Source organism: Hemitrygon akajei, chromosome 8, assembly GCF_048418815.1.
Source record: "Hemitrygon akajei chromosome 8, sHemAka1.3, whole genome shotgun sequence".
Taxonomy (NCBI): Eukaryota; Metazoa; Chordata; class Chondrichthyes; order Myliobatiformes; family Dasyatidae; genus Hemitrygon; species Hemitrygon akajei.
In genome coordinates, this window is record NC_133131.1 from 158679709 (window position 1) to 158706302 (window position 26594).

At 41.9% G+C, this 26594-nt stretch overlaps 1 protein-coding gene across 5 annotated transcripts in view; it reads right to left on the minus strand.

Moving 5' to 3' along the window:
* Positions 1 to 26594, minus strand: part of dpp6a (dipeptidyl-peptidase 6a) — a 1522610-nt gene that overhangs the window by 424338 nt on the left and 1071678 nt on the right. For all 5 annotated transcript variants that reach the window (XM_073054906.1, XM_073054908.1, XM_073054905.1 and 2 more), the window contains exon 3: positions 17468 to 17566. In XM_073054906.1, coding sequence (XP_072911007.1) covers positions 17468 to 17566 — 99 coding nt within the window. The remainder of the gene's footprint in view (positions 1 to 17467; positions 17567 to 26594) is intronic.

Below are 26594 nucleotides of genomic sequence, written 5' to 3' on the forward strand. Positions count from 1 at the left end.
AGAAGTATGAGAAGGACATCTGACACCTTGTTCCTGCTCCACCATGAAGAATGATCGTGACTGATATGACTATAACCTCAAGTCTATGACTCATGACTATAACTGTTTGCTCACAGTTACTTTCACCCATTCACTATCAATAATTTACCCAACTCTTATCAAAAAACTCTCAGAGGGTAGGGTGCATTTGTGAACTGAGGAAATGGTTGAAACACTGACGGACACTTGCAGAGGTACATAGATAGGATGAGATTAGAGAGACACATTGGGCAAACAGGTCTAGCTTCGATGGACATCTTGGTTGGCCGAGATGAGTTGGGCTCAAGGTCCTGTTTCAAGGATTTTATGAATCTTGTCCTTTGAGGAAAATCATTCCAAGACTTTCAAACCACTGGGAGAAAAAAAATCATTTCTGTTTTAAATGCCTCTGCCTTGATTTTTAAAAATGATCCCTGGTTTGATATCATCCCATGAGGAAATAGAAACATAGAAAAGCTACAGCACAATACAGGCCATTCGGCACACGATGCTGTGCCGAACATGTACTTACTTTAGAAATTACCTAGGATTACTCATAGCCCTCTATTTTTCTGGATAGGTACATGGAGCTTAGGAGTCTATTAAAAGACCCTATTGTATCGGCCTCTCCCAACATTGCCGGCAGCCCATTCCACGCACTCACCACCCTCCGTGTAAAGAAACTTACCCCTGATATCTCTTCTGTACCTACTTCCAAGCACCATAAAACTATGCCCCCTCATGTTAGCCATCTCAGCCCTGGGAAAAAGCCTCTGACTATCCATACGAACAATGCCTCTTAACATCTTATACACCTCTATCATGTCAACTCTCATCCTCCATCACTCCAAGGAGAAAAGGCCAAGTTCACTCAACCTATTCTCATAGGGCATGCACCTCAATCCAGGCAACATCCTTGTAAATCTCCTCTACGCCCTTTCTATAGTTTCCACATCCTTCCTGTAGTGAGGAGACGAGAACTGATCACAGTACTCCACAATTGGGGTCTGACCAGGGTCCTATAAAACTGTAACATCACCTCTCGGCTCTTAAACTCAACCCCACGGTTGATGAAGGCCAATGCACTGTATGCCTTCTTAACTACAGTCAACCTGCAAAGCTGCTTTGAATGTCCTATGGACTCGGACCCCAAGAACTCTCTGATCCTCCACACTGTCAAGAGTCTTACCATCAATACTATATTCTGCCATCTTATTTGACCTACCAAAATGAACCACCTCACATTTATCTAAGTTGAACTCCATCTGCCACTTCTCAGCCCAGTTTTGCATCCTATCAATGTCCCGTTGTAACCTCTGACAGCCCTCCACACTATCGACAACACCTCCAACCTTTGTGTCATCAGCAAAGTTACCAACCCATCCCTACACTTCCTCATCCAGGTCACTTATAAAAATCACAAAGAGAAGGGGTCAGAACAGATCCCTGAGGCACACCACTGGTCATGGGCCTCCATGCAGAACATGACCCATCTACACCACTCTTTGCCTTCTGTGGGCAAGCCAGTTCTGGATCACAAAGCAATGTCCCCTTGGATCCCATGCCTCCTTACTTTCTCAATAAGCCTTGCATGGGGTACCTTATCAAATGCCTTGCTGAAATCCTTATACACTACATTTACTGCTCTACCTTCATCAATGTGTTTAGTCACATCCTCAAAAAATTCAATCAGGCTCATAAGGCACGACCTGCCTTTGACAAAGCCATGCTGACTATTCCTAATCATATTATGCTTCTCCAAATGTTCATAAATCCTGACTCTCATGATCTTCTCCATCCACTTACAAAGGACTGGAGTAAGACTCACTGGTCTATAATTTCCTGGGCTATCTCTACTCTCTTCCTTGAATAAGGGTTTTCCAATCCTCCAGAACCTCTCCTGTCCTCATTGATGATGCAAAGATCATTGCCAAAGGCTCAGCAATCTCCTCCCTCATCCCCCACAGTAGCCTGGGGTATATCTTGTCCGGTCCTGGTGACTTATCCAACTTGATGCTTTCTAAAAGCTCCAGCATCTCCTCTTTCTTAATGTCTATATGCTCAAGCTTTTCAGTCTGGTATAAATCATCCCTGCATTCACCAAGGACCTTTTCCTGAGTGAATACTGAAGGAAACCATTCATTAAGTACCTCTGCGATCTCCTCTGGTTCTATACATACTTTTCCACTGTCACACTTGATTGGTCCTATTCTCTCATGTTATATCCTCTTGCTCTTCACATACTTGTAGAATGCCCTGTGGTTTTCCTTAATTTTGCATGCCAAGGCCTTCTTACAGCCTCTTCTGGCTCTCCTAATTTTATTCTTAAGCTTCTTCCTGCTAGCCTTATAATTTTCTAGATCTCTATCATTACCTAGTTTATTGAACCTTTCGTGAGCTTTTCTTTTCTTCTTGACTAGATTTTCAACAGCCTTTGTACACCATGGTACCTGTACCCTACCATCCTGTCTCATTGGAACGTACCACGCAAATATCTCCTGAACATTTGCCACATTTCTGCTGTATATTTCCCTGAGAACATCTGTTCCCAAATATCCTTCCAAGTTTCTGCCTGATAGCTTTGTATTTCCCTTTACTCCAATGAAACACTTTCCTAACTTGTCCGTTCTTATCCCTCTCCAATGCTATGGTAAAGGATAGAATTGTGATCACCATCTCCAAAATGCTCTCTCACTGAGAGACCTGACAAGGTTCATTTCCCAATACCAGATGCAGCCTGGTATTGGGAAGTGCAAGTGCAAGTGCACCCTCTCCCCTTGTTGGCTTATCTACATATTGTGTCAGGAAACCTTCCTGAACACACCTAACAAACTCCACCCCATCTAAACCCCTTGCTGTAGGGAGATGCCAATCAATGTTTGGGAAAATAAAATCTCCCACCACAACAACCATTATTACCCCTTGCTGAATCTGTCTCCCTATCTGCTCCTCAATGTCCCTGTAACTATTGGGGTTGTCAATAAGAAACACCCAGTAGAGTTAAAGACCCCTTCCTGTTTCTAACTTCCACCCACAGAGACTCAATAGACAATTGACTTAGACTCCTTTTCTGCAGCCATGACACTACCTCTGATCAACAGTGCCACGCCCCCACCTCTTTTGCCTCCCTCCCTGTCCTTCCTGAAACATCTAAAGCCTGGTACTTGAAGCAACCATTTTTACTCCTGAGCCATCCAAGTCTCTGTAAGGGCCACCACATCATAGCTCCAAGTATTGAGACACGCTCTATGCTCATCCATTTAATGATGCTTCTTGCATTAAAATAGACACATCTCAAACCATCAGTCTGAGCACATTCCTTCTCTATCACCTGCTTATCCTCCATCTCACACTGCCTTCAAGCTTTCTGTATTTGTGAGCCAACTGCCCCTTCCTCTGTCTCTTCAGTTCCGTTCCCATCCAACAGCAATTCTAGTTTAACCTCTCCCCAGTAGCCTTAACAAACCTCGCCACCAGGATATTGGTCCCCCTCATATCCAAGTGCAACCTGTCCTTTTTGTACAGGTCACGCCTGCCCCAAAAGATGTCCCAATGATCCAGAAATCTGAATACCTACCCCCTACTCCAATCCCTCAGCCACGCATTTATCCTCCACCTCACTCTATTTCTGTTCTCACTGTCGCGTGGCACAGGTGGTAATCCCAAGATTACTACCTTTGCGATCCTGCTTCTCAGCTTCTTTCCTAACTCCCTGTAGTCTGTTTTCAAGACCTCCTCCCTTTTCCTAACTATGTTGTTGTTGGTACCAATATGTACCACGACCTCTGGTTGTTCTGCCTCCCACTGCAGGATATCTTGGACGCGATCTGAAACATCCCAGACCTTGGCATCCGCATTTCTTTCCTGTGTCCACAGAATCACTTGTCTGACCCCCTAACTATAGAGTCTACTATCATTGCTGCCATTTTCTTCCTTTCCCTACCCTTCTGAGCCACAGGGCCAGACTCTGTGCCAGAGGCCCAGCCATTGTTGCTTCCCCCAGGTAGGTCATTCCCCAAAAAGTTCACAAACAGGAGTGCTTATTGTCAAGGGGTACAACCACAGGGGTACTCTCTAGTACCTGACTCTTCCCCTTCCCTCTCCTGAATGTTACCCACTTATCTGTCTCCTGAGGCCCCAGTGTGACTACCTGCATTATGTTATTGTTTTATCTTGTACAACCTCAAAGCACTGATGTGATGACAATCAGAAATCTGCTAATTAACTGCTCAGTCAACATTAGCCATAGAGGTGTACAGCACGGAAACAGGAACAGTCTACACTGACCCACTCACACTGATCCTAAGCTATTGCAGCTTTTATTATTTCATTTTTATTTAGAGATGCAGTACAGTAACAATGACCCCACGTCATGCAGTTACAACCATGTGACCAATTAACCTCCTAACGTCTTTGGAATGCGGGAGGAAACCGGAGCACCTGGAGGAAACCCCCACATTCTCAGGGAGAACATACAAATGCCTCACAGATGGCGGTGGAATTGAATCCTGGTCACTGTCACTGTAATAGTAGTATGCTAAACGCTATACTACCTGCTACCCCAAATTTCATTCTCTCTACTTTCCCCATCACCCACCATCCCCAAGGTCCAATCTCTCTTGTACACATTAGAAGCAATTAACAGCAGGCAATCATCCACCCAACACACAAACTTTAGGATGTGGGAGGGAAGCTAAGGCATCTGGAAGAAACTCCTACAGTTACAGGGAGAGCATGTAGACTCCACATAAACAGCACCAGAGGTCAGGATACAGCAAGTCACTGGTCTTCCTCATTTCTATCATTCCTTAAATGAGGAAAGTAATATTGTGCATTAGACCGGACTTGCTGAGTTCTTCCAGCATTTTGTGTGTGTTGCTTTGGTTATCCAGGATCTGCAGACTTTCCTGTGTTTAGTCAATTCTTTGAGTTGTTAAATCTAAAATAACCTGCAGATGCTGCAAATCTGAGATTTAAAAAAACTGAAGTACCACAAAAAATCAGTTTCTTTCCCCACATCCACTTCTTGACCTGTTAGGCATTTCCATCATTTTCCAAAAAATTACAATTAAGTAATTCTTTGTGGTTGCACTCAAATTCTTTTGTACATTAACAAATGTAAAAGCTGCCAATGCCTTCACTATTCAATGTCATTTTAGGATGATCTTGCATGATAAGATACCCTTTGAAGTACTTAAAACAAGCAAGTTGTTGCAGTTTTACAATGCAGCTTAAAATAGGTTGATCACTGAAAGTCTCACCATTTGTGAGTGACCTGCTTTCGAGCAAGTACAAATGACTTTAAAGAGAAAACATACAGAGCAATTTGCTGGATGCATTGATATACTGTAGTTAACTTGTTAGCAAATCTAAAAATAAAATAAGGATTTTAAGTGTCCTTGCACCTAGAAAAAAGGCTGCATTGAAATCATTTAAATCAGCACATGTAGCAGAGACTTCAATTGGTGATTAATTCACTCTGGGAACAAGGCTGATTTTCTGAACAGAGCTGTCTTCAAACACTATGTTATTTAACCTTGTGCAGAAAGTTAATTTGCATCAAAGGAAACTGGAGCTTAAAATTCCACAGTTCTCTGCGCTGGCCTGTTTAACTTGCAGTAAAGCCCCACCATCCAGGCCATACTCTCTTCTCGCTGCTTCGAGAATAGTGAAGGAGTAACTGGAGCCTTAGGTCCTACACCACCAGGTTCACGTACAGTTATTACCCCTCATTCATCAGGGTCCTGAACCAGCATGGATAACTTCACTCACCTCGACACTGAACTGACTCCACAACCTCAGCAATCACATTCAAGGACTCAACAATTCATGTTCTCAACATTATTTATTTATTATTACTTTGCTTTTCTTTTTGTATTTGCACAATTTGTTTTGCACATTGGATATTTGCCTTTTTGTTTTGTGCAGTTTTTTCACTGATTCTGTTCTGCTTCTTTACACTTCCTCTGAATACCCACAAGGAAATGAATCTCAGGGCAGTATAGGATAACATACAGTATATGTACTTTGATAATAAACATAGTTTCAACTTTGAAACTGTGTTGGAAGTCAGTCATGCATCAGAAAAAAAAACTCATACAAATGCTTCTGATGGTGTGGTAAAAAAATTCAGCTCCAAATTCAGCACCACGCAAGTCTCCCAGCTTTCACTTTGACATATCCATTGCTGGATCCTGATGCTTTTGTGGCTGAAAGGTTCTTCTGAACTTAAGAATGAAGCATAAAACTTGTTGCTTACAGTAATTTTATGAGCATTACAAGAACAAGGAAGGCAAAGGGAGAAGAAGCATGAAGAGAGAAAAGAACAAAGAGGAGCAGGAGCAGAGAAAGATACAAGGTAATGCGGTTTCCTTACACTCATTGGCCATTTAATTAGATACACCTGCATACCTGTTCATTAATGCAAATGTCTAATCAGTCAGTCGTGGCAAAACTCAATGTATAAAAGTATGCAGACATGGTCAAGAGGTTCGGGTTTTGTTCAGGTCAAACATCAGAATGGGGAAGAAATGTGAGCTAATCGGCTTTGACCATGGAATGATTGTTGGTGCCAGATTGTTTGTGTATCTCAGAAACTGCTGATCTCCTGGGATTTTCATGTCTCTACAGTTCATAGAGAATGGTACAAAAACAAAACGAAAAAAAGAATTAGTAAGCAGCAACTCTGCGCGAAAACACAATGTTAATGAAAGGGGTCAGAGAAGAATGGCCAGATTGATTCAAGCTGACAGCAAAGTGACAGTAACTCGAATAACCGCACATTTCTAACAGTGGTTTGCAAAAGAGCATCTCTGAATGCACAACTCACTGAACCTTTCATGGATGGGCTGCAGCAGAAAGACCAAAATACTCTCAGAGGCCACTTTTTTTAGGTACATAGGATATCTAATAAAATGGTCACTGGGTATATACCAGATGATTGATAACAATAATTCCATTGATAACATTATTAATCAGATATAAAGATTCAAGTAAAACAATACCCACCACTGAAAGCAAGAAGTTTTCAGAAAAACACAGAGGAAACTGTAACCACCAGAAAGGTCACTGAATAATCACACACAGTGCATATAGGTGATTATATAAAAAAGAAAATGAGTATAACAAGGTTAAACTACAAGAAAACCAATTCTTCAGTCCAATCCATCTCCAACAAAAACTATATTCAAAGTCAGCGGTGTTGCTCCCCCCTCCAGTGACCTTGGAACAGTGGGATTAAATACATTTATTCAAGTCAAGGGCAGTTCAAAAGGAAGGAAACCTCAGACTGATTTTTACTTAGAGCTCTCGCATTAATAATTTAAAACAAACCTGCAAACAAACGAAGTGAGGCCATACATTCAGAAATGGCTTATTTATTTGCTAATACTGTACCGCCTTTCTCCAGGAGCCAATTATCATCATTTTGACGGCTCTATGTCAAAAGCAGCACTGTCATCAAGTACCCCCACCATCCAGGCCATGTTTCCTTTTCACGGCAGCCACCGTGAGAGAGACAGTTTTAAGGTCCCACCCCATCAAGTTCAGGAGCAGTTATTACCCAACAGTCAGACTCCTGAGCCAGGTGTATAACTCCACTCACCACAACTGATTCCACAACATATGGAATCACGTTCAAGAACTCTCCAACTCATATTCTCAGTATTATTTATTTATTATTGCTATTTGATTTTCATTTGTACTTATACTGTTTGGCGTCTTTTGCACATTTGGTGTCAGTTTTTGTCTGTATGTCACTTTTAATTGATTCAATTGCGTTTCTTTGTTCGACTGAGAACGCCCACAAGAAAATTAATCTCGTGGGTAGTATATTGTAACACGTAGTTTGATATTAAATTTATTCTGAACTTTGAACTACCTAAGTCAGTGCAAAGGGTTTAGAATATAAGAAAATGCTTATGCTGAGCAGCCTGTGATATATTAAATATAACTTATTGATAAAGCAAAAAAAAATTAAAACAGAAACCACAACTACTTCTCTCAAAAACACTAGCTCAGGAAAAATGAGTGGAGGGTCTCTAAAATACAAAACTATATCAATCTCATTCACATGCAGGCATGTTGGGAAGAGCAAAGTTGGATAAGGATAAACATTAAATAAAGTTGTGTAAGTACATGTATGGATGGGAGGGGTATGGAGGGCTCTGGCAACGATGCCACTAGGCAGAATAGCAATTCGGCAATGACGACATGGCCTGTTTCTCTGCGACTCTATAACACAAAAACGCTGGACACACTCATTGCATGTTTTTTTCCCTTCGTAGAAGCTGCTGAGTTCCTCCTGCGTTATTCCAGAACCCAGCAACTGCAGCCCCTCGTGTCTGAATGCTGACAAGGGATTGAGAGGGTAAATCATCCAGTCACTACCACTTTGACTGGGCATAGCCAGATTGCTACATATAAGGATGTAAGATCCTAAGGGAAAAGAAAGGGCAGATATCTGGATGCTCTCACGAAAAGAGACGATTGCAAACAAAGGGATGTAGTACAACATAACGGAGCAGTCTTTTAGAATTGAGGTTACAGGAATTTCAAGGTGAAACAAATCACCTTGAGTAATATTTATTAATCGTTATTTAAGAATGACTGTACCAGTACTGGAGATGATCCAAAAGAGATTCAATGGACTATTTCCTGGGATTTAGAGGATTGCTGAATCATAGGTGGAATAAGAAGCAAGGTCTGTATTCATTGGCGTCTAGAAGAATGAGAAGCAATTATATCGAAGCATGTAAGATCCTAAGGGGAAAGGAAAGGGTAGATGTTGAGATGTTTTCACTAATGAGACAATCTTGAACAAGGTGATATAGTACAAGATAAGGGGTTGTCATTTTAAACTGAGGTCATGGGAATTTCTTCTCACAGAGGGAGACGAATCTCCAGAATGCTCTACCCCAGAGAGCTGCGGAAGCCAGATCTTTGAGGCATTTAAAGAAGAGGTAGCTAAATTTTAGAAAGATCGGGAAATCAACGGCTAGAGGGAACTGTCACAGAGAAGGAGTTGGCAGATCAGGCACGATCATAGTGGGGAGGCAAGGGGCCCTCACCTGCTTCCACTTTGTGAATCTAAAAAGAAATGCAGTTGTTGGAGATCTGAAATAACAGAAAATGCTGGAAACACACAGCAAATATTAACTGTGTTGATCTTTCTACAGATGCCGCCTGCTGAGTGTTCCCAGCATAGCCTAATGGGCTTCTTTATCAATGCATTCATTCTTTCTTGTGTAATTTTATATAATTTATTTTTCATTTGTGTTTCTCTTGTAAATGTTCCGTCCCTGATCCTGTGGCTGTAAGTAAGCTTTTCATTGCACCTGTGCATGCATATGACAATAAACTTGTCCTTGACTTTGATATCAACAAAAAATCAGAAGCTTTGCTAATGCTTGTCTGTACATACACCGGTAACTCCATTTCCTTTATTACTGAAACTCTCTCCAACACTGCAGTGCAGAATATGTACTGCACTCCAGGTTGCCCTGAGGTTTATGAAGGGTGTGATATGAAGCCAAGTTTTTTTCTTCTCCTAAACACGGCCTGAACGTTCAGGTTGCTTCCCAGGACTGATATAATTCCTTTCACAGCACAATCACTGGTGCAGTATTTGCTCCTCAGTGAAAGTTTCACATGCATAATTTATCAGACTCCCGTCTTCACAGACCACTGCTCATTTGTAAAGTTAGATAATGCAAAGTATTATCTCTGGCCTCCGGGGTTCTGCAGTAAATGGTGGATGCATATCAGCTCTCAGGTGGTAATCTATGATATATTCAATGGTTTAACAATGGTAATGTGTGATGGGTAGGCTATCACTTAAGAAAATGGCAGATATCCTAATGGGAACACACTGTCCTTTTCATAAATATATTACAGACATTTTAAACCAAGGGTTTCCAATCTTTTTTATAACATGAACCAATACTTTTGAGCAGGAGTCAGTAGACTTCAGGCTGGGAACCCCCATTTTAGACAAAACTGCTGATTTTCTGGTTATTTTCAATCTATTGATTGTAAGAGATGGCTATCACAAATTAGGTGCCATGTTTGTTTGCCACTTAACAGGGATGCTTGACTTTCAAATTCATAGGTCACATTTTCAGGAAGTGGAGAAACAGCACCTCATATTCTGCCCGGGAGGTCCACAACCTGACATTGCATTGAGCATTGAATTCTTCAGCTTCTGGAGTTCTCCACTGTCCTTTTTTCCTGTACTCTCTCTCTAACCAGTACTTCCTACGTGTCCTGATGCAGGGATTTGACAAAAAACATCAACAATCTCTTTCCTCCAACAGTTGCTGCTTGACTTACTGTGTTCCTCCAGCAGGTTGCTTCATACACACACTCTAGCTCATTGCTTACACACGAGTTCCCCTCTCCCCAATGATCGCATCTTCCCTCACAACCTCCCTCACTTCTTTCCATGTTCCACCACCTTCTTCAATCAGAAACCATCATCTAGTTCTTTGTCATTCCCACCCATCACTTCCCAGCTTCTGTTGCTCTTCCCATGCTATCCCCCCATCTCCTCTCACCCCGCTTCCTCCTCATCTGAATCACCTATTTCCTACCATCCCTTGCTCTACCTTTCCCTTCCACCTCTTTATACTAGTCATCTCCTCTCTGCGTTTTCAGTTCAGATAGCGGGTCTTGAAGCCAAATGTTGAAAAGTCGATTTCCCTCTGTAGATGCTGCCCGTCCTGTTGAGTTCTGCCTGCCTTTTGGGGTAGTACCATGATGGTGCCTAGCTCTGAGTATTCCAGTTATAAATAAAGATTGTACAGATGGAGTTTATTTCCCCTGGAGCAGAGGCAGATGTGGTGGCGTGGGGGGTGGGGGGGGGGGGGTGGGGTGGTGACCTGATAGATTTGTATTGACCTAACAAAGAAATGCAGGATTTTCATTGCACCCTGATGTGTCTACAAAACATATTTAAACTAACTAACCAACTAACTAGCACGTCTGCAAGAAACTGCAGAGAGTTGTGGACACAGCACTGCACATCATGAAACGGGAATACCTGTTTTCCGTTATTTGGGAGGGAGAGAGCCTGTGGTCTGTCAAATTGCTGGGTAAACGAGTGGTCTTTGTGCCTTTATTGATGCTCGCTGCATGCTCGGTGGAGGGTGCTGATGTTTTGTTGCCAGTGGGGGTGGGGGAGGTGGTGTCATTGCCTTACTGCTGATTTTGCATGGGAGGGGGCAGCTGGGGGGGGGGCTTTGGGGTTCTCACAGTTAACTGTCGTTCATTCTTTGGGGCACTTCTCTGTTTTTGTGGATGTTTGTGAAGAAAAAGGATCTCAGGGTGTATATTGTATACATTTCTCTGACATTAAATATACCTATTGAATTAAAGAAACCAGCGTCCTTTCCATGGACTCCACACTTCTCGCTACCTCAGTAAAACAGTCAGTATAATCAAAGACCCTACCTATCCCATTATTTTTCTTTTCTTTCTCATTGGCAGGAGAAGCAAAAGCCTGAAAGCATGTACCAAGGACAGGTTCAAGGACAGATTCTACCACCTTGAAATAAATAGTTCCCTTGTACAATAAGATGAAATCTGCCTACCACCACAACAGGTCTAAAGCGAACACAATTTCACTGTCTCTTCACTTAGGTTTGGAGCACTCGGACAACTTCAATACATGCATTGGGTTGCTGTTTAATGATTACAGCTTGGCGTTCAACACTACCGCCCAAAATACTAATCAAGAAGCTTCAAAACCTGGGCCTCTGTATCTTCCTCTGCAGCTGTTACCTTGACATCCTCATTGGGAGACCACAGATCAGAAATGACATCTCCTCTTCACTATCGACACAGGGGCATCTCAGCCTGCTGCTCTACGGTCTCTACACACGCGACTCCGTGGCTAGACACAGCTCTAATGACATCGATAAATTTGCCAGTGACACCACTGTTTTCGGCAGATAGTGATGAGGAGAGATAAAAGAGTGAGATAGATTAGCTTGTCCAGTGGTGTCACAGCAACAACCTTACACGAAACATCAGTAAGACCAAGGAGTTGATTGTGGACTGCGGGAAGGGGAAGTTAGGACAGCACATACCATGGGGTGAACGGTGGAAAGGGTGAGCTTCTTCCAGTCTGAGTAGTTCCTAGGTATCAACATACTGTACCAGATGATCTATCCTGGGCCCAACACATTGATACAATCATGAAAAAGGAATTCCAGTTGCTATACTGCATTAGAAGCTTGGGGTTATTTAGTATGACACTAAAAACTCTCACCAATTCCTACAATTGTACTGAAGAGAGCATTCTGACAGATTGCATTGCCGCCTGGTTTAAAGACCTCACCTGGTATGAAGGATCCAGAGAAGCTGCAGCAGGTTGTAGACACAGCCAACTCCATTATAGGGAAAAGGCAGGTCGATGGAGCTGAGTTTATGGACAGATGAGCCATGATCTTATTGAATGGCGGGGTAGGCTCGATGGGCCAGATGGCCGACTCCTGCTTCTATTTCTTATGTTCTTATTATCGGCACAAACCGCTCCACCATTGAGGACATCTTCAAAAGGTGGTGCCTTAAAAGGCGACATTGATCATGAAGTGAACTCACTATCCAGGACATGCTCTCTTATTACTAACATCGGGGAGGAGGTACAGGAGCCTGAAGATTGTTTATTTCTTACTTTGCTTATTATTTATCATTCATAACAATTTTATGTCTTGTATTATGCTGCTGCCACGTAACAATAGTTTTCATCACATAAATAAATAACAGTAAGCCTGATTCTGAAGAGCAACTCTTGACCTCACAATCTACCTTGTTATGATCTTGCACTTTATTGTCTACCTGCACTGCACTTTCTCTGTAGTTGTTATGCTTGATTTTGCATCGTTATTGTTGAACTTTGTTCTACTTTAATGCACTGTGTAACGATTTGATCTGTATGTAAGGCAAGCTTTTCACTGCATCTCAATGTATGTGATAATAATAAATGACTGTCATTCCAATATCTACACAATCTTGACACGGTGATTAGAAGAGAGGATTGGATAGGCACATGGATGGGAAGGGTATGGCGGATTATGGATCCAGTACAGGTTGATGGGAATAGTTAGTTTAAATGCTTCGGCATGGACTAGATAGGCCAAAGAGTCTCTTACTGTGCTGTACTTTTCTCGAACTCTATGACTCTATAGGGATAGTAAGAAGCTTTGCCACAACAGATGCTACAGATGTTGGAAATCCAGAGCAACATACAAAATGCTGGTGGAACTCTGCAGATCAGGTAGCATCTATGGAGGGGAATAAACAGTCAATGCCCTGATGAAGGGTTTCAGCTCAAAATGTGGACTGTTTATTCCTCTCCATTGATGCTGCCTAAACCTGCTGTGTCCCTCCATCATTTTGTGTATTGCCACGTGGCTGAAGTGCTTAAAACAAGAGGGCATACAGGTAAGAGGCTGCAATTTTAGAGGGGATCAAGGCACTTTCACAAAACTTTGGTAGCATCTAGACAAGCACCTGTATACTGAGGCACTGAAGGCTATAGACCAAATACTCGTTAATGGGATTAGTATATAAATACAAGGGTCGACATGGACACAATGGGCCGAAGGGCCTGTTTCTGTACTGAATAACTCTATGATTCTGAAAGAACTTCAGTGGTTGTAAAGGCACATTGCAACAACCTGAAGAAATAAGATGAACTATAATGAATATATAAAACGATCACAAAACTGATTTGCTGAATGACTGAGGGCTTTTTAAAAATATCCATCTCATTCAGTATGGAGAAAACAATGGAATTGTTAAGGCACAGAATGAGGTGATTTGGAACTGTCTTCTTGGAGATCAATCACACCAGACCTGTTTCCCTGATCTTTTCCCGCTGCCTTGTAAATTATTCTCTCTCAAGAACTGTCTAATTCCGTCATGAAAGCCCTGATTGATTCTTTTCCATCAGCCTTGCCAGCAGTCAGTACCAGTGCATAAACATTGAGTAAAAGTCACAGTCGTAGAGAGATACAGCATGGAATCAGGCCTTTCGACCCTTCAATTTTGTGTTGACCATTAACCACCCACATTACACTGATCCTACATTCCATTTTTTAAATTCTCATCACATTCTTTTCAACTCATCCTAGATTCTAGCTCTCACCCACATTTTAGAGACAATTTACAGTGGTTATACAATGTTTATAATCACTCCAACTGCTTTTGTCCATCACTTTACATCTAGTCACCCCATTCTTCAAACCACTACAAAACAGCTTCTCTTTTTCTGGCTAGCTAAATTAGTCATGATCTCTGAACTCTTTACCAAATCTTCTCTAGGCCTTTGCACAGTACTGTATTATAATATTGTTGTGTCTCACTTTTAAAAAAAAAAGCACCTACACCTTCTTCTGATTTGTGTCTCCATCGATGCATGCATATGTTTTGCAATAATTTAAATTTAGGGCACAGAAGCTAAAGCTTCAGCCCCCTGTCTGCATACTAGCCAAAAATGGACTTTAGATTGACTGTAGAGTGCATGTGATGAGTCTTGCCAAGGCCTTCTTATATTAAGATCAGTAATTTGATATCAGCCCATTGATATCAGGGAGGATTATTTGGCTGTGGATTTATTTGTCTACAGGTTTCGTTCACTGTGGACTGTCACTTTAAGTGCTTGAGTGAGGTGGGACGATGACGTCAGTCACAGGCTGAAGCGTTTTGCTTCTGATTTTTACACAGACAGAGAGAGAGAGACAGAGCCCTTCAGTCGTAGGGCAGGGAAGGGGAAGGGGGAGGAGGAGGGGGAAGGGGAAGACCAGCTGCCGGAATTTTGGCCGGTCACTGCGATGGTTTTGAACTCTTTTAAGCCCAAAATATTGGGTTAAACACCGGCACACAGTGCACAGCGAATATGGGACTGTCATTTCGTACAGTCCATAGGAGTAGATTTTGGGAGATCCTGTGGGACCACTTACATGTTAACCCTTGCCTGGGTATGTAGTGTGGTAACCAGTTGAAGACGATATTCCTGTGACAGGTCACTTTTGGTGAAAATTTTTTATGTGGATTTCGAAAGATGATGGACAAGATCTACGGTGACTGTCAATTTGTTTTACCAGCGTGGAACCCGTGGAATACTTCGCACTTACCTTTTCTCTCCATTACAACGTGGATTACAAATACCTCTCTCCCATCATTTATTCCATGGATGACTGAACTTTCCTACTTTACCATCTCAAGACTCTAAGCCTTGTTCCCCCAAACTCGATAGTTTGGGAGTTATATTTACACACATATATACAAATGACATTGTTAACTTTTGTTTATCTTGGTTAAGTTACTATATTATAAGTAGATACTAATAAAGATAGTGGTTTTAAAGAATTTAAATTTAAAGAAAAACTTAAAGAATTAAACTTCAGGGACCTTTATGTTGTGCCTTTATTTAAGAACGTCTGCAGAGAAAATCTGGGAACTATTTGAGGGATAAGCATTTGGTAAGAGAAGAGTTGAATAGGGATAATCAGTGCGCCTTTGTGCATGGGAGATCACATCTGATGAATTTGATTGAGTTTCTTTTTGTTTGAAGAAATAACTAAGGTGGTCATTGAAGACACTGTGGTAAATGTGGTCTACATGGACCTCATTAAGGATTTTGTTAAGTTTCTGCATGGAAGGCTGCTATGGAAAGTTAGCTCGCATGGCATCCAGAGGGAGCTGGCTAATTGGATACAGAATTGGCCTGATGGCAGGAAGCAGAAGGTGATGGTGTCAGATTGTTTCTTAGACTGGATGCCCAAGACTTGTGGTGTGCTTCAGGGCTCGGAGCTAGACCCATTGCTTTTTCGTTACCTATAACTATGAGATTGCTGAGAAAGTACAAGTCATGGTTTATTAAGTTTGCAGATGGCACTGAAATAACCAGAGTCACAGTCAGTGATGATAGTTAACAGGATTTACACAGGAATCTTGATCAGCTGAGTAAATGGGCCAAGGAGTGGCAAATGAAGTTTAATTCAGGTAAGTGTGAGATGTTACATTTTGAGAAGACAGACAAGGTAGGACTGACAATAACAATGAATGATAGGGCCTTGGGTGGTCTTGTAAGAGGGATAAAAGTACACTGTACCCTGAAACTAGCATCACAAACAGACACTGTGGTGTGAAAGGTTTCTGCCAAAGTGGCCTTCATCAGTCAGGGTATTGCTGGGATGTTATGCTGCACTTATACAAGACATTGGTGAGGCTACATTTGGAATACTGTGTCCAGTTTTGGCCACTCTGCTATAGGGAAGATGTCATTAAGCTGGAAAGTGTACAGAGGTGATTTATGAGGCTGCTGCCAGGACTTGAGGGACTAAGTTATGAAGAGACATTGAGTGGGTTGGGATTTTGTTCACTACAGCTTTGGAGAATATACTGGTGCAGTCCTTGTCCTTGAGTTGGGGACTCAAGAACTAAAGTATTTATAGTTAGGATGAGAGGGGAAATATTTAACAGGAACCTTGCATCTACATGTAGTCAGTATATGGAATGAGCTACCAGAGGAAGTATCTAAAAGGTACATTAAGAACATTTAAAAGTCAGTAGTATAGATACTTAGATCAGGAGGTTTAGTCCAGGGGTTCCCAACTTTTTTTATGTCATGGAACCCTTCCATTAACTGAGGGGTCTCTGGACTCCAGCTTGGGAACCCCTACAGCTTAGAAGGGTCAAACATATGTCATAGGGCTAGATTAGATGGGAATCTTGGTCAGCATGGGCTAATTGGGCCAAAGGCCAGGTTTCCATATCGTGGTTCTGATGACTGGATAGAGCAATGCAGAGTATTGGCATGTGGAGGCACAGAGTAATGAGCATTGCACCTGACAATTTAACTCTACAAACCTGTATAAAATGCAATCATTCCAAAATCCTGCGAGTTCATTAATCTTGAAACTGCGCTCTGACTATTTTTATCTTTTATATACAGATACAACGTGGAACTGGCCCTTCCAGCCCAACTACCCAGCAACCCACCTATTTAACCTTAGCCTTATCACAGGACAACCTACAATGACCAATTAACCTACTATTGAGCACCTTTTTGTTGGAGGAAACAGCAGAACCCAAAGTAAACCCACACAGTTTACGGGGAGAATGTACAAACCTGATCCATCAATGATAATAAGTCCAGTTCCATTTATCATTTATCATAGCAATGATATCAAGCATATCTTCTGGGAGTCCGAATGCCTTGGCAGTATTAGAGATGCATTAAAATATAGTACAGTAAAATCACGAATGCTTTCTTCTGGAGCAACAGGCTGAAAAACCTCATTGGCTCTGTCACTGCACATCTGGAAGAGCTGGGTCCTTAGCTTCCATATGCAAAGGAAATTTCCAAATAGGCAAATGTTTTGCTGTGCAATTTGAGAAGGACATTCAGATCACTAAACTCCCAGCCGCGTGTAACACTTACCGCTGATCCATTTGGCCTCCACATCATGAATCTTGAATTCTTCATTGAAGAGATCATCAATGGTAACCTTCTCCTTTAATGCCAGGCTGTTATCTTCAACTGTGGGCAGATACAAACAACACATGAAGATATTAGGTATATCTAGAATTACAGTGTACAGAGGCAGACAGCAGGAGAAAGAATGTCTGAGAAAGGATGAGGCATTCCAATGCTATGAATTTGATTAAATTGTCTTTAAATTTTAAATAACATAATGGGAGGTTTGGTGGGGGGACTGTTTTAGTTTCAGGAACATAAGACCATAAGATATAGGAGCAGAATTAGGCCATTTGCTCCATCGAGTGCCCTGCCATTCCATCATGGCTGATATTTCTTTTCCTCAACCATTCTCCTGCCATCTTCCTGTAACCCTTACGCTCTTCACTGATCAAGAATTTATTCATTTCTAACCTTAATAAATACAGTGCCTTGATTTCCTCTGTGGCAACAGGAATGCCTCCTCAGCTCAGTTTTAAAGGGACACCACTTATTCAGAGGCTGCGCCCTCAGATCTTGGACTCTTGTACTCATGGAAGCATCCTCTAGGCCTACCTTGTTACTACCAACTGGTCCATCATTAGTTAACCTTTACAGGCCTCAGTCTAGAATTTTCAGCGTTAATGGATAATTCAGCATTGAAACAAATCCCTTAACCTACCAAATCCACAACTACCAAGTACCTATTTACATTCTTCTCATTTTATTCATCTCACATCCCTATCAACTTCAACAAAATTCAACTACTCACCCAACTTATGGTGGCGCCTCACCAACAAACGCTCATATATTTGGCATGTGAGTGTAAACTGTAAAGTTTGGAGGAACATCACACAGAGAACACATGAACTCGACAGTTCTGGAGATCGGGATTGAACGCAGATCGACAATAGACAATAAGTGCAGGAGTAGGCCAATTGGCCTTTTGAGCCAGCACTGCCATTCAATGTGATCATGGCTGATCATCCACCATCAGTAACCTGTTCCTGCCTTCTCCCCATATCCCTTGACTCCGCTATCTTTAACAGCTCTAACTCCTTCTTGAAAACATCCAGAGAATTGGCCTCCACTGCCTTCTGAGGCAGTGCATTCCATAGATCCACAACTCTCTGGGTGAAAAAGTTTTTCTTCAACTCCATTCTAAATGGCCTACCCCTTATTCTTAAACTGCGGCCTCTGGTTCTGGACTCCCCCAACATTGGGAACATGTTTCCTGCCTCTAGCGTGTCCAATCCCTTAATAATCTTATATGTTTCAATCAGATCCCCTCTCATCCTTCTAAATTCCAGTGTATATAAGCCCAGTCACTCCAATCTTTCAACATATGACAGTCCCGCCATCCTGGGAATCAACCTGGTGAACCTACGCTGAACTCCCTCAATAGCAAGAATATCCTTCCTCAAATTTGGAGACCAAAACTGAACACAATACTCCAGGTGTGGTCTCACCAGGGCCCTGTACAACTGTAGAAGGACCTCTTTGCCCCTATACTCAACTCCCCTTGTTATGAAGGCCAACATGCCATTAGCTTTCTTCACTGCCTGCTGTACCTGCATGCTTACTTTCAGTGTCTGTTGAACAAGGACACCTAGATCTCATTGTACTTCCTCTTTTCCTAACTTGACACCATTCAGATAGTAATCTGCCTTCCTGTTCTTGCCACCAAAGTGGATAACCTCACATTTATCCACATTAAACTGCATCTAGATAGATAGATAGATACTTTATTCATCCCCATGGGGAAATTCAACTTTTTTTTCCAATGTCCCATACACTTGTGGTAGCAAAACTAATTACATACAATACGTAACTCAGTAAAAAAAAATATGATATGCATCTAAATCACCGTCTCAAAAAGCATTAATAATAGCTTTTAAAAAGTTCTTAAGTCCTGGCGGTAGAATTGTAAAGCCTAATGGCATTGGGGAGTATTGACCTCTTCATCCTGTCTGAGGAGCATTGCATCGATAGTAACCTGTCACTGAAACTGCTTCTCTGTCTCTGGATGGTGCTATGTATCTGCCACGCATCTGCCCACTCACCCAACCTGTCCAAATCACAATGCATTCTCCTAACATCCTCCTCACATTTCACACTGCCACCCAGCTTTGTGTCATCTGCAAATTTGCTAAAGTTACTTTTAATCCCTTCATCTAAATCATAAATATATACTGTAAATAGTTGCGGTCCCAGCACCGAGCCTTGCGGTACCCCACTAGTCACTGCCTGCCATTCTGAAAAGGACCCATTAATCCCTACTCGGTTTCCTGTTTCCCAACCAATTTTCTATCCATGTTAGTACCCTACCCCCAATACCATGTGCTCTAATTTTGCTCATTAATCTCCTACGTGGGACCTTATCAAAGGCTTTCTGAAAGTCCAGGTACACTACATCCACTGGCTCTCCCTTGTCCATTTTCATTGTTACATCCTCAAAAAATTCCAGAAGATTAGTCAAGCATGATTTCCTAGAACAGAACAGTGAGGCGACAGCTCTGCAACTTGTATCATTTTGATTGGAGCTCTCTGATAGGTGGATTGTTACACCATCTCTCTGAGTCAGAGAAATAGCAAAGAAATCCAGGGTTTGCTGAGAGAAAGTTGGCTGCATCACTGTCTACTGTGCAGGATCCAAATAAGTCACGGAGAATTGTAAACTTAGTCAGCTCTATTGTGGCCACTTGCCTCAATCGTAACCAAGACATCTTCAAGGAGTGATGACTCAGAAAGGTGGCATCCATCATTAAGGACCCCCATCACCCAGGACATGCCCTCTTCTCATTGCTTCCACTAGGAAGGAGGTACAGGAGCACACACTCAAGGATTCAGGAACAGCTTCTTCCCTTCTGATTTCTGACTGGACGTTGAACCCATGAACACTACCACACTACTTTCTTTTTATTTTCATTTTTGCACTACTTATTTAACTATTTAATTACATATTTATTTATTTAAAATAAATCAGTTTTTTCCTCTATTGTTATGTACTGCATTGTGCTGCTTTCGCAAAGACCACTAATTTCATGACATATGCCGGTGATATTGAACCTGATTTTAATTCTGAACTGTCACACTTGCAAGGTGCATCATCTCAGATATCTTACGTTAGCACTTACTTCAGACTCTCACCATTTTTTACAGAAGCCCCATGGAGAGAATCCTCTGCATTACAGCTTGGCATAACGTGCCTGAGACGGCAAGAAACTGCAGAGAGTTGTGAATGCAGCCTCATCCATCACAAAGCACCAATCTCCATCCATCGACCCTGTCTACACTTCCCGTAGGCTCAGCAAGTAAGCCGACACAGCCAAGGATCCTTCTGATTCCAGCCATTCTCCTCCCCGTATAGGGCAGAAGCTGAACATGTACCAATGATAACTTCTATCCTGCTGTTTTGTTTGACTTCTGAATGGACTTCTTACATACTAAAGATCAATTCTTGATTTCTCAGATTACATTTCATTGGCCTTTGCATAGTATTTCAGATTCAGATACATTTATTGATCACATGTACATCGAAGTATACAGTGAAATATGTTGTTTTTGTTCACAACCAGTGCAGCCTATGGATGTGCTGGGGGCAGCCTACAAGTATCGGCACACATTCCAGCGCCGATGTAGCATGCCCACCACATTCTGCGGAACAATACAAGCAGCAACAACAACAGACCAACACCAACGAAACAACAGCAAAACGAGCCCCTTTCCTTTGTCCTAGCCACTCACACACACAGAACAGGACGGACCATCTCCAGGTCATCGCGCACCCATGTTGTTCGCTCCGAATGCAGAACGTAGAGTGGAGGCCTAGACTCCATCCTGACCACTACCTCCCCCTCCCCTCCCCCCACCATCCCTGTCCCTAAACCTTAACCTGATCCCTTTCCCTTCGTTATGAGGAAGCAGATTCATGGGTCTGGTGAGTGAGGCAGAAGACAGTGATTAGGAATAAGCACATTAATCATTTATTTATAAACTGTAAAACATTCGTCCAAACATCTAAGTCACCCCAAATTACACAAACTACAGAACTAAATATTTAACAGAGACTTAGCTAAGAGTGTGTGTGGGCCCTGGTATATTTGCAGCATTCTGTACTTTCACAATGGTTCTTCAGCACCGGTCATGGCCTTAGCCTGAAGCGGCCACTGGGGATGAAATAAAAGAGCCCAAGCCTCCTGCGTGTACTTTTCTTATATCCCTGAGGTGCCCAAAACTGGACACTGGTGCCGGGGCACACAAAGCAACCAATGGGAAAGAGCTGCTGCATCCTTCGAAAGGGCTAATCGATGACCAGTACACTCCACGTGACACCCAGCTGTCCCCAAAACTACCCTTACAAATCCGATCTATGGCCTTGTTAGAGACATCTTGACCAGAAGATTTCTTTACCTGCTCTGCACTCTCTCTATAACTGTGACACTCTATTCTGCATTCTAATTTGTATTTTCTTTTTATATTACCGATGTACTGATATATGGAATGATGTGTCTGAATGGCATGCGAACGAAAGCTGTTCACTGGATCTCGGTACATGTGACAACAATAATCCAATTACCATTCCAATTTTGCAGACAATAAAGGTATATACACACTTTGATCCCAAAGGGCACATTTAAATCATAACTGATTTCATAGATCTCACTTGGACAATCAGGAAAAATAGTTATGAAACCCCAAATATGGAAAATCATGAGACAGCTTTATTGAAGTGTTTCAAATTAGATTGACGAAAGGGAAGGCAGCAGATAACTGAGCATCCTTGTCACTGAAGGCAGCTTTTCAGGCATTGAAATCATTTGGCCAAATGGTATGATGTCATTCACTGCAAGAAACTTAGAGTGCAAAAGCAAAGGTGTCTTACTGCAGCTGTACAGGGGCCTTGTGAGACTCCCTAGTTTTGTTTCCAGCCTTGGCCTCCTCATCAAAGGAAGAATGTTCTTGATGAGGTGGGGGGGGGGAGGGGGGGAAGTACATCAGAGGTCTACTTGGTTAATTCCTTGAATGTATGAGGAAAAATTAGATTGATTAGGATTATACAAACTGGAGTTTTGAAGACTGAGGTGGGATCCCATAAAATTCTAATGGGACTAGACAATCAGATACCAGGAAGATGTTCCCAGTGGCTAAGAAGTGCAGAGTCAGAGAGACACTGCCTTAGAAAACACAGTGTGCCATTTAGAGCCAAGATTAGGAGAAATTTATTCACCTATTGTGTATTCAATCTGTGAAACTCTCTACCACAGAAGGATGTGAGGGCCAAGCCATTAACTATATTTCAAGAAGAGCTAAATATATATTTTAGTGCCAACGGAATTAAGGATGATGGGGAGAAGGCAGAAACAGAGTGCTGAGGTTGGCAATCAGCCATGATGGTGTAGAATGGTGGACAGGCTTGTGAGTATCACACACCTGCTACTGTTTCATGTGATTCAGTGCTTCTAACCAGAGATTTGGGATGCAAAAAAGCAAAATGAAGTCTTTCTCTGGCAAGGCAAAGTGAGAATGCGGATAGTGGTTTGATCTTCAGTTTAGGGTTAATTCATTCAGCACGCCATCAAAATTTTTGACAAACCTCTATGAATGCCCTAACTGGTTGCATCAGGGCCTGGTATGGAAATGCCAATGGTCAGGAATGGAAAAGACTACAGAAAGTGATGGATCACAGGCAAAGTCCTCTTGAGTTTGAAGACAGTTATATGGAGTGCTTCCAGAAGAAAGGCTCAGACACTCCAGATCATGCACTCTCTTGCTACTCCCATCAGGCAGGATGTACAGAAGCCTTTGGTTCACAAGCCTAAACCTAGTGGTGTGGAACCTATGTGAATAGCTTCACTCACCAAAACTCTGATCTGATTGTACAACCAACGGACTCACTTTCAAGAGTTCTTTACAACTCTGGTTCTCAGCATTATTTTTTATTTGCATAATTGTCTTCATTTGTACAGAGACTGTTTGTCAGTCTTTGCTTATGTATCATTTTTTGTCATTTCTATTGGATTTCTTTATTTTCCTGTAAAAGCCTGCAAGAAATTCACTCTCAAGATCATATGTGGTAACATATAGGTAATTTGATAATAAATTTTACTTTGAACTTTAAACTTTGATTCAGGGAGGACATTTAGAAAAAGCTCCATCACAAAGCTGTAGAGGCTGAAGGAAAAGGGTCTATTGAAGGGTCCTGCTCCTCAATTTTGGAAAAGACCTCTTGTGATTCAAGAACAACAATTTTCTGCCCTTGTTTCAAATATCCAGCATCAATGATAATGAGTTTGGGAGATGTTCTGGCAGCATTAACAAGAGTTAGAGGAGCAACGCAGGTAGATGGAGTTACAATATGGATAATCTGTGAGCCATTTGGAGCCAGTTGTTTCCATGTTCGATGAATGTCAAAGGTGACTATTGTGCACATCAACTTAGACGTTCTTGCATCTCAAGATTACAAAATAGACCAAAGAAAATCAAACGAATTGTTACAGAACAAATGGAGGGCATTCAGTTCATCAGACTTTTGTTGGCTTCTGGCAAGGGAAACCCATGAGCTAATTCCTCCCTTTTTCCCCCATAGCCCTGTATATTATCATCACACTGGTGCCTATCCAGTTCCACTTTTTTCCCCAGAACCCTTATGGGCAGTGAATTCCAGATCATGAAGAACTCTTTTCCACATCCCCTTTACACTTTCTTCCATGACTTGAACCAACTGTTGATGAAAATTTCTCTACACATTCCACAGAGCATTCAAGCCAACACTGCTGCTCCATTTGGAAAGGACCTCTTGTGATTCAAGAACTACTATTTTCTGTCCTTGTTTCAAATATCCAACATCAATGATAATTTGATAATTTCAGATAAGGATTTGATGTCACCTCCAGTCTACAAAACTCATCACAACCATCGTCCACATCATATTATTAGAAACATAGACATAGAAACATAGAAAACCTACAGCACAATACAGGACCTTCTGCCCACAAAGTTCTACTGAACATTACTAGAAATTACTAGGCTTACCTATAGCCCTCTATTTTTCTAAGCTCCATGTACCTATCAAAAAGTCTCTTAAAAGACCCTATCATCAATCGCCTCCACCACCATTGCTGGCAGCCCATTCCATGCACTCACTACTCTGAGTAAAAAATTTACCCCTGACATCTCCTCTGTACCTACTCCCCAGCACCTTAATTCTGTGCCCTCTTGCGGCAACCATTTCAACCCTGGGAAAAGCCTCTGACTATCCACATGATCAATCTCTCATCATCTTATTCACCTCTATCAGGTCACCTCTCATCCTCCGTTGCTCCAAGGAGAAAAGGCCGAGTTCACTCAGCTTGTTTTCATAAGGCATGCTCTCCAATCCAGGCAACATCCTTGTAAATCTCCACAGCACCCTTTCTATGGCTTCCACATCCTTCCTGTAGTGAGGTGACCAGAACTGAGCACAGTTCTCCAAGTGGGGTCTGACCAGGATCCTGTATAGCTGCAACATTACCTAAATTCAATTCCACGATTGATGAAGGCCAATACACCGTATGCCTTCTTAACCACAGAGACAACCTGCTCTGCTGCTTTGAGCATCCTGCAGACTTGGACTCCAATATCTTTCTGATCCTCCACACTGCCAAGAGTCTTACCATTAAGACTATATTCTACCATCATATTTGACCTACCAAAATGAACCACTTCCCTTTAGTTATTCAGTTTCCCCTGCACAAGCTTTCCTTGTGTCTCCTGCCCTCCCTGCACTTTAACTTAGACTTCACTAATTTCTGGTGGAAGGCCATTGTCTTGAAAAGCTGTACAGGAATGAGTGGTGTCACAGCAACAACCTTGCACTCAACGTCAAAAAGATGAAGGAGCTGATTGTGGACTTCAGGAAGGGTAAGACGAAGGAACACAGAGGGATCAGAAGTGGAGAGAGTAAGAAGCTGTAGAGCATTGTGAATTTAGTCGGCCCTATCTTGGGTACTAGCCTACAAAATACTCAGGACATCTTCAAGGAGCAGTGTATCAGAAAGGCAGTGTCCATTATTAAGGACTTCCAGCACCCAAGGCATGCTCTTTTCTCACTGTTGCCATCAGGGAGGAGGTACAGAAGCCTGAAGGCACACACTCAGTGATTCAGGAACAGCTTCTTCCCCTCTGCTATCCGTTTCCTAAATGAGCATTAAACCCATGAACACTACCTCACTTTTTTTAATATACATTTCTGTTTTTGCATGATTTTAATATATCCAATATATGTATACTGTAATTGGTTTACCTATTTATTTTTTTTCTTCTATATTATGTATTGCATTGAACCGCTGCTGCTAAGTTAACAAATTTTATGACACGTTTCAGTGATAATAAACCTGATTCTGATTCTCTGCTTCAGTCTCCACAAATGAAACATGACCTATAGAATATTTCCAGCATTTTTGATATTTTTAATTTTCAGATTCCCAGTACTGTAAGCACTTTAAAGGAAGCCCATTCCAGTTGTGCCTTTTTATACAAGTTTATACAAAGGATAAACAGTTCACACAAGCAAGTCTCACTATAGGTGAAATCCACAACGATGCACAGTGATTAGCGTTGATGACAATTTATGCAAGATCTTTTGCCCCTTTGTTATCAAAGCCAGCTGTCCTATTTTAATTTATTTTTACGTAGATAAACTTACATGCATGATAACAGACGCACAGCACAAGGACACCCCTTTGGCCTCAACGTCTGCGCTGAACATGATACTGAACTAAACTAAATGTTTCAGTCTCTACACTAGAGTCAGGTTTATTACCACTGAAGTACATCATCAAATTTGTTGATTAGCATCAGTACTACAGTGCAGTGTAAAACATTAAAAAAAATCTATGTTACAATAAGAAATGTAATTAAGTAATGCCAAAAAAAAGAGCAAAATAGTGAGGTAAGGGCTCATGAACCTTTCAGAAATCTGATGGTGGAGGGGAAGAAGGTGCGCCTTAGATGTTGACTGCATGTCTTAAGGCTCCTGTAGCTCCTCCCTGATGGTAGTAATGAGAAGACAGATGATGGGGGCCTTTAATGATGCATGCCACCTTACTGAAGCCTGGAATGAGCTATCAGA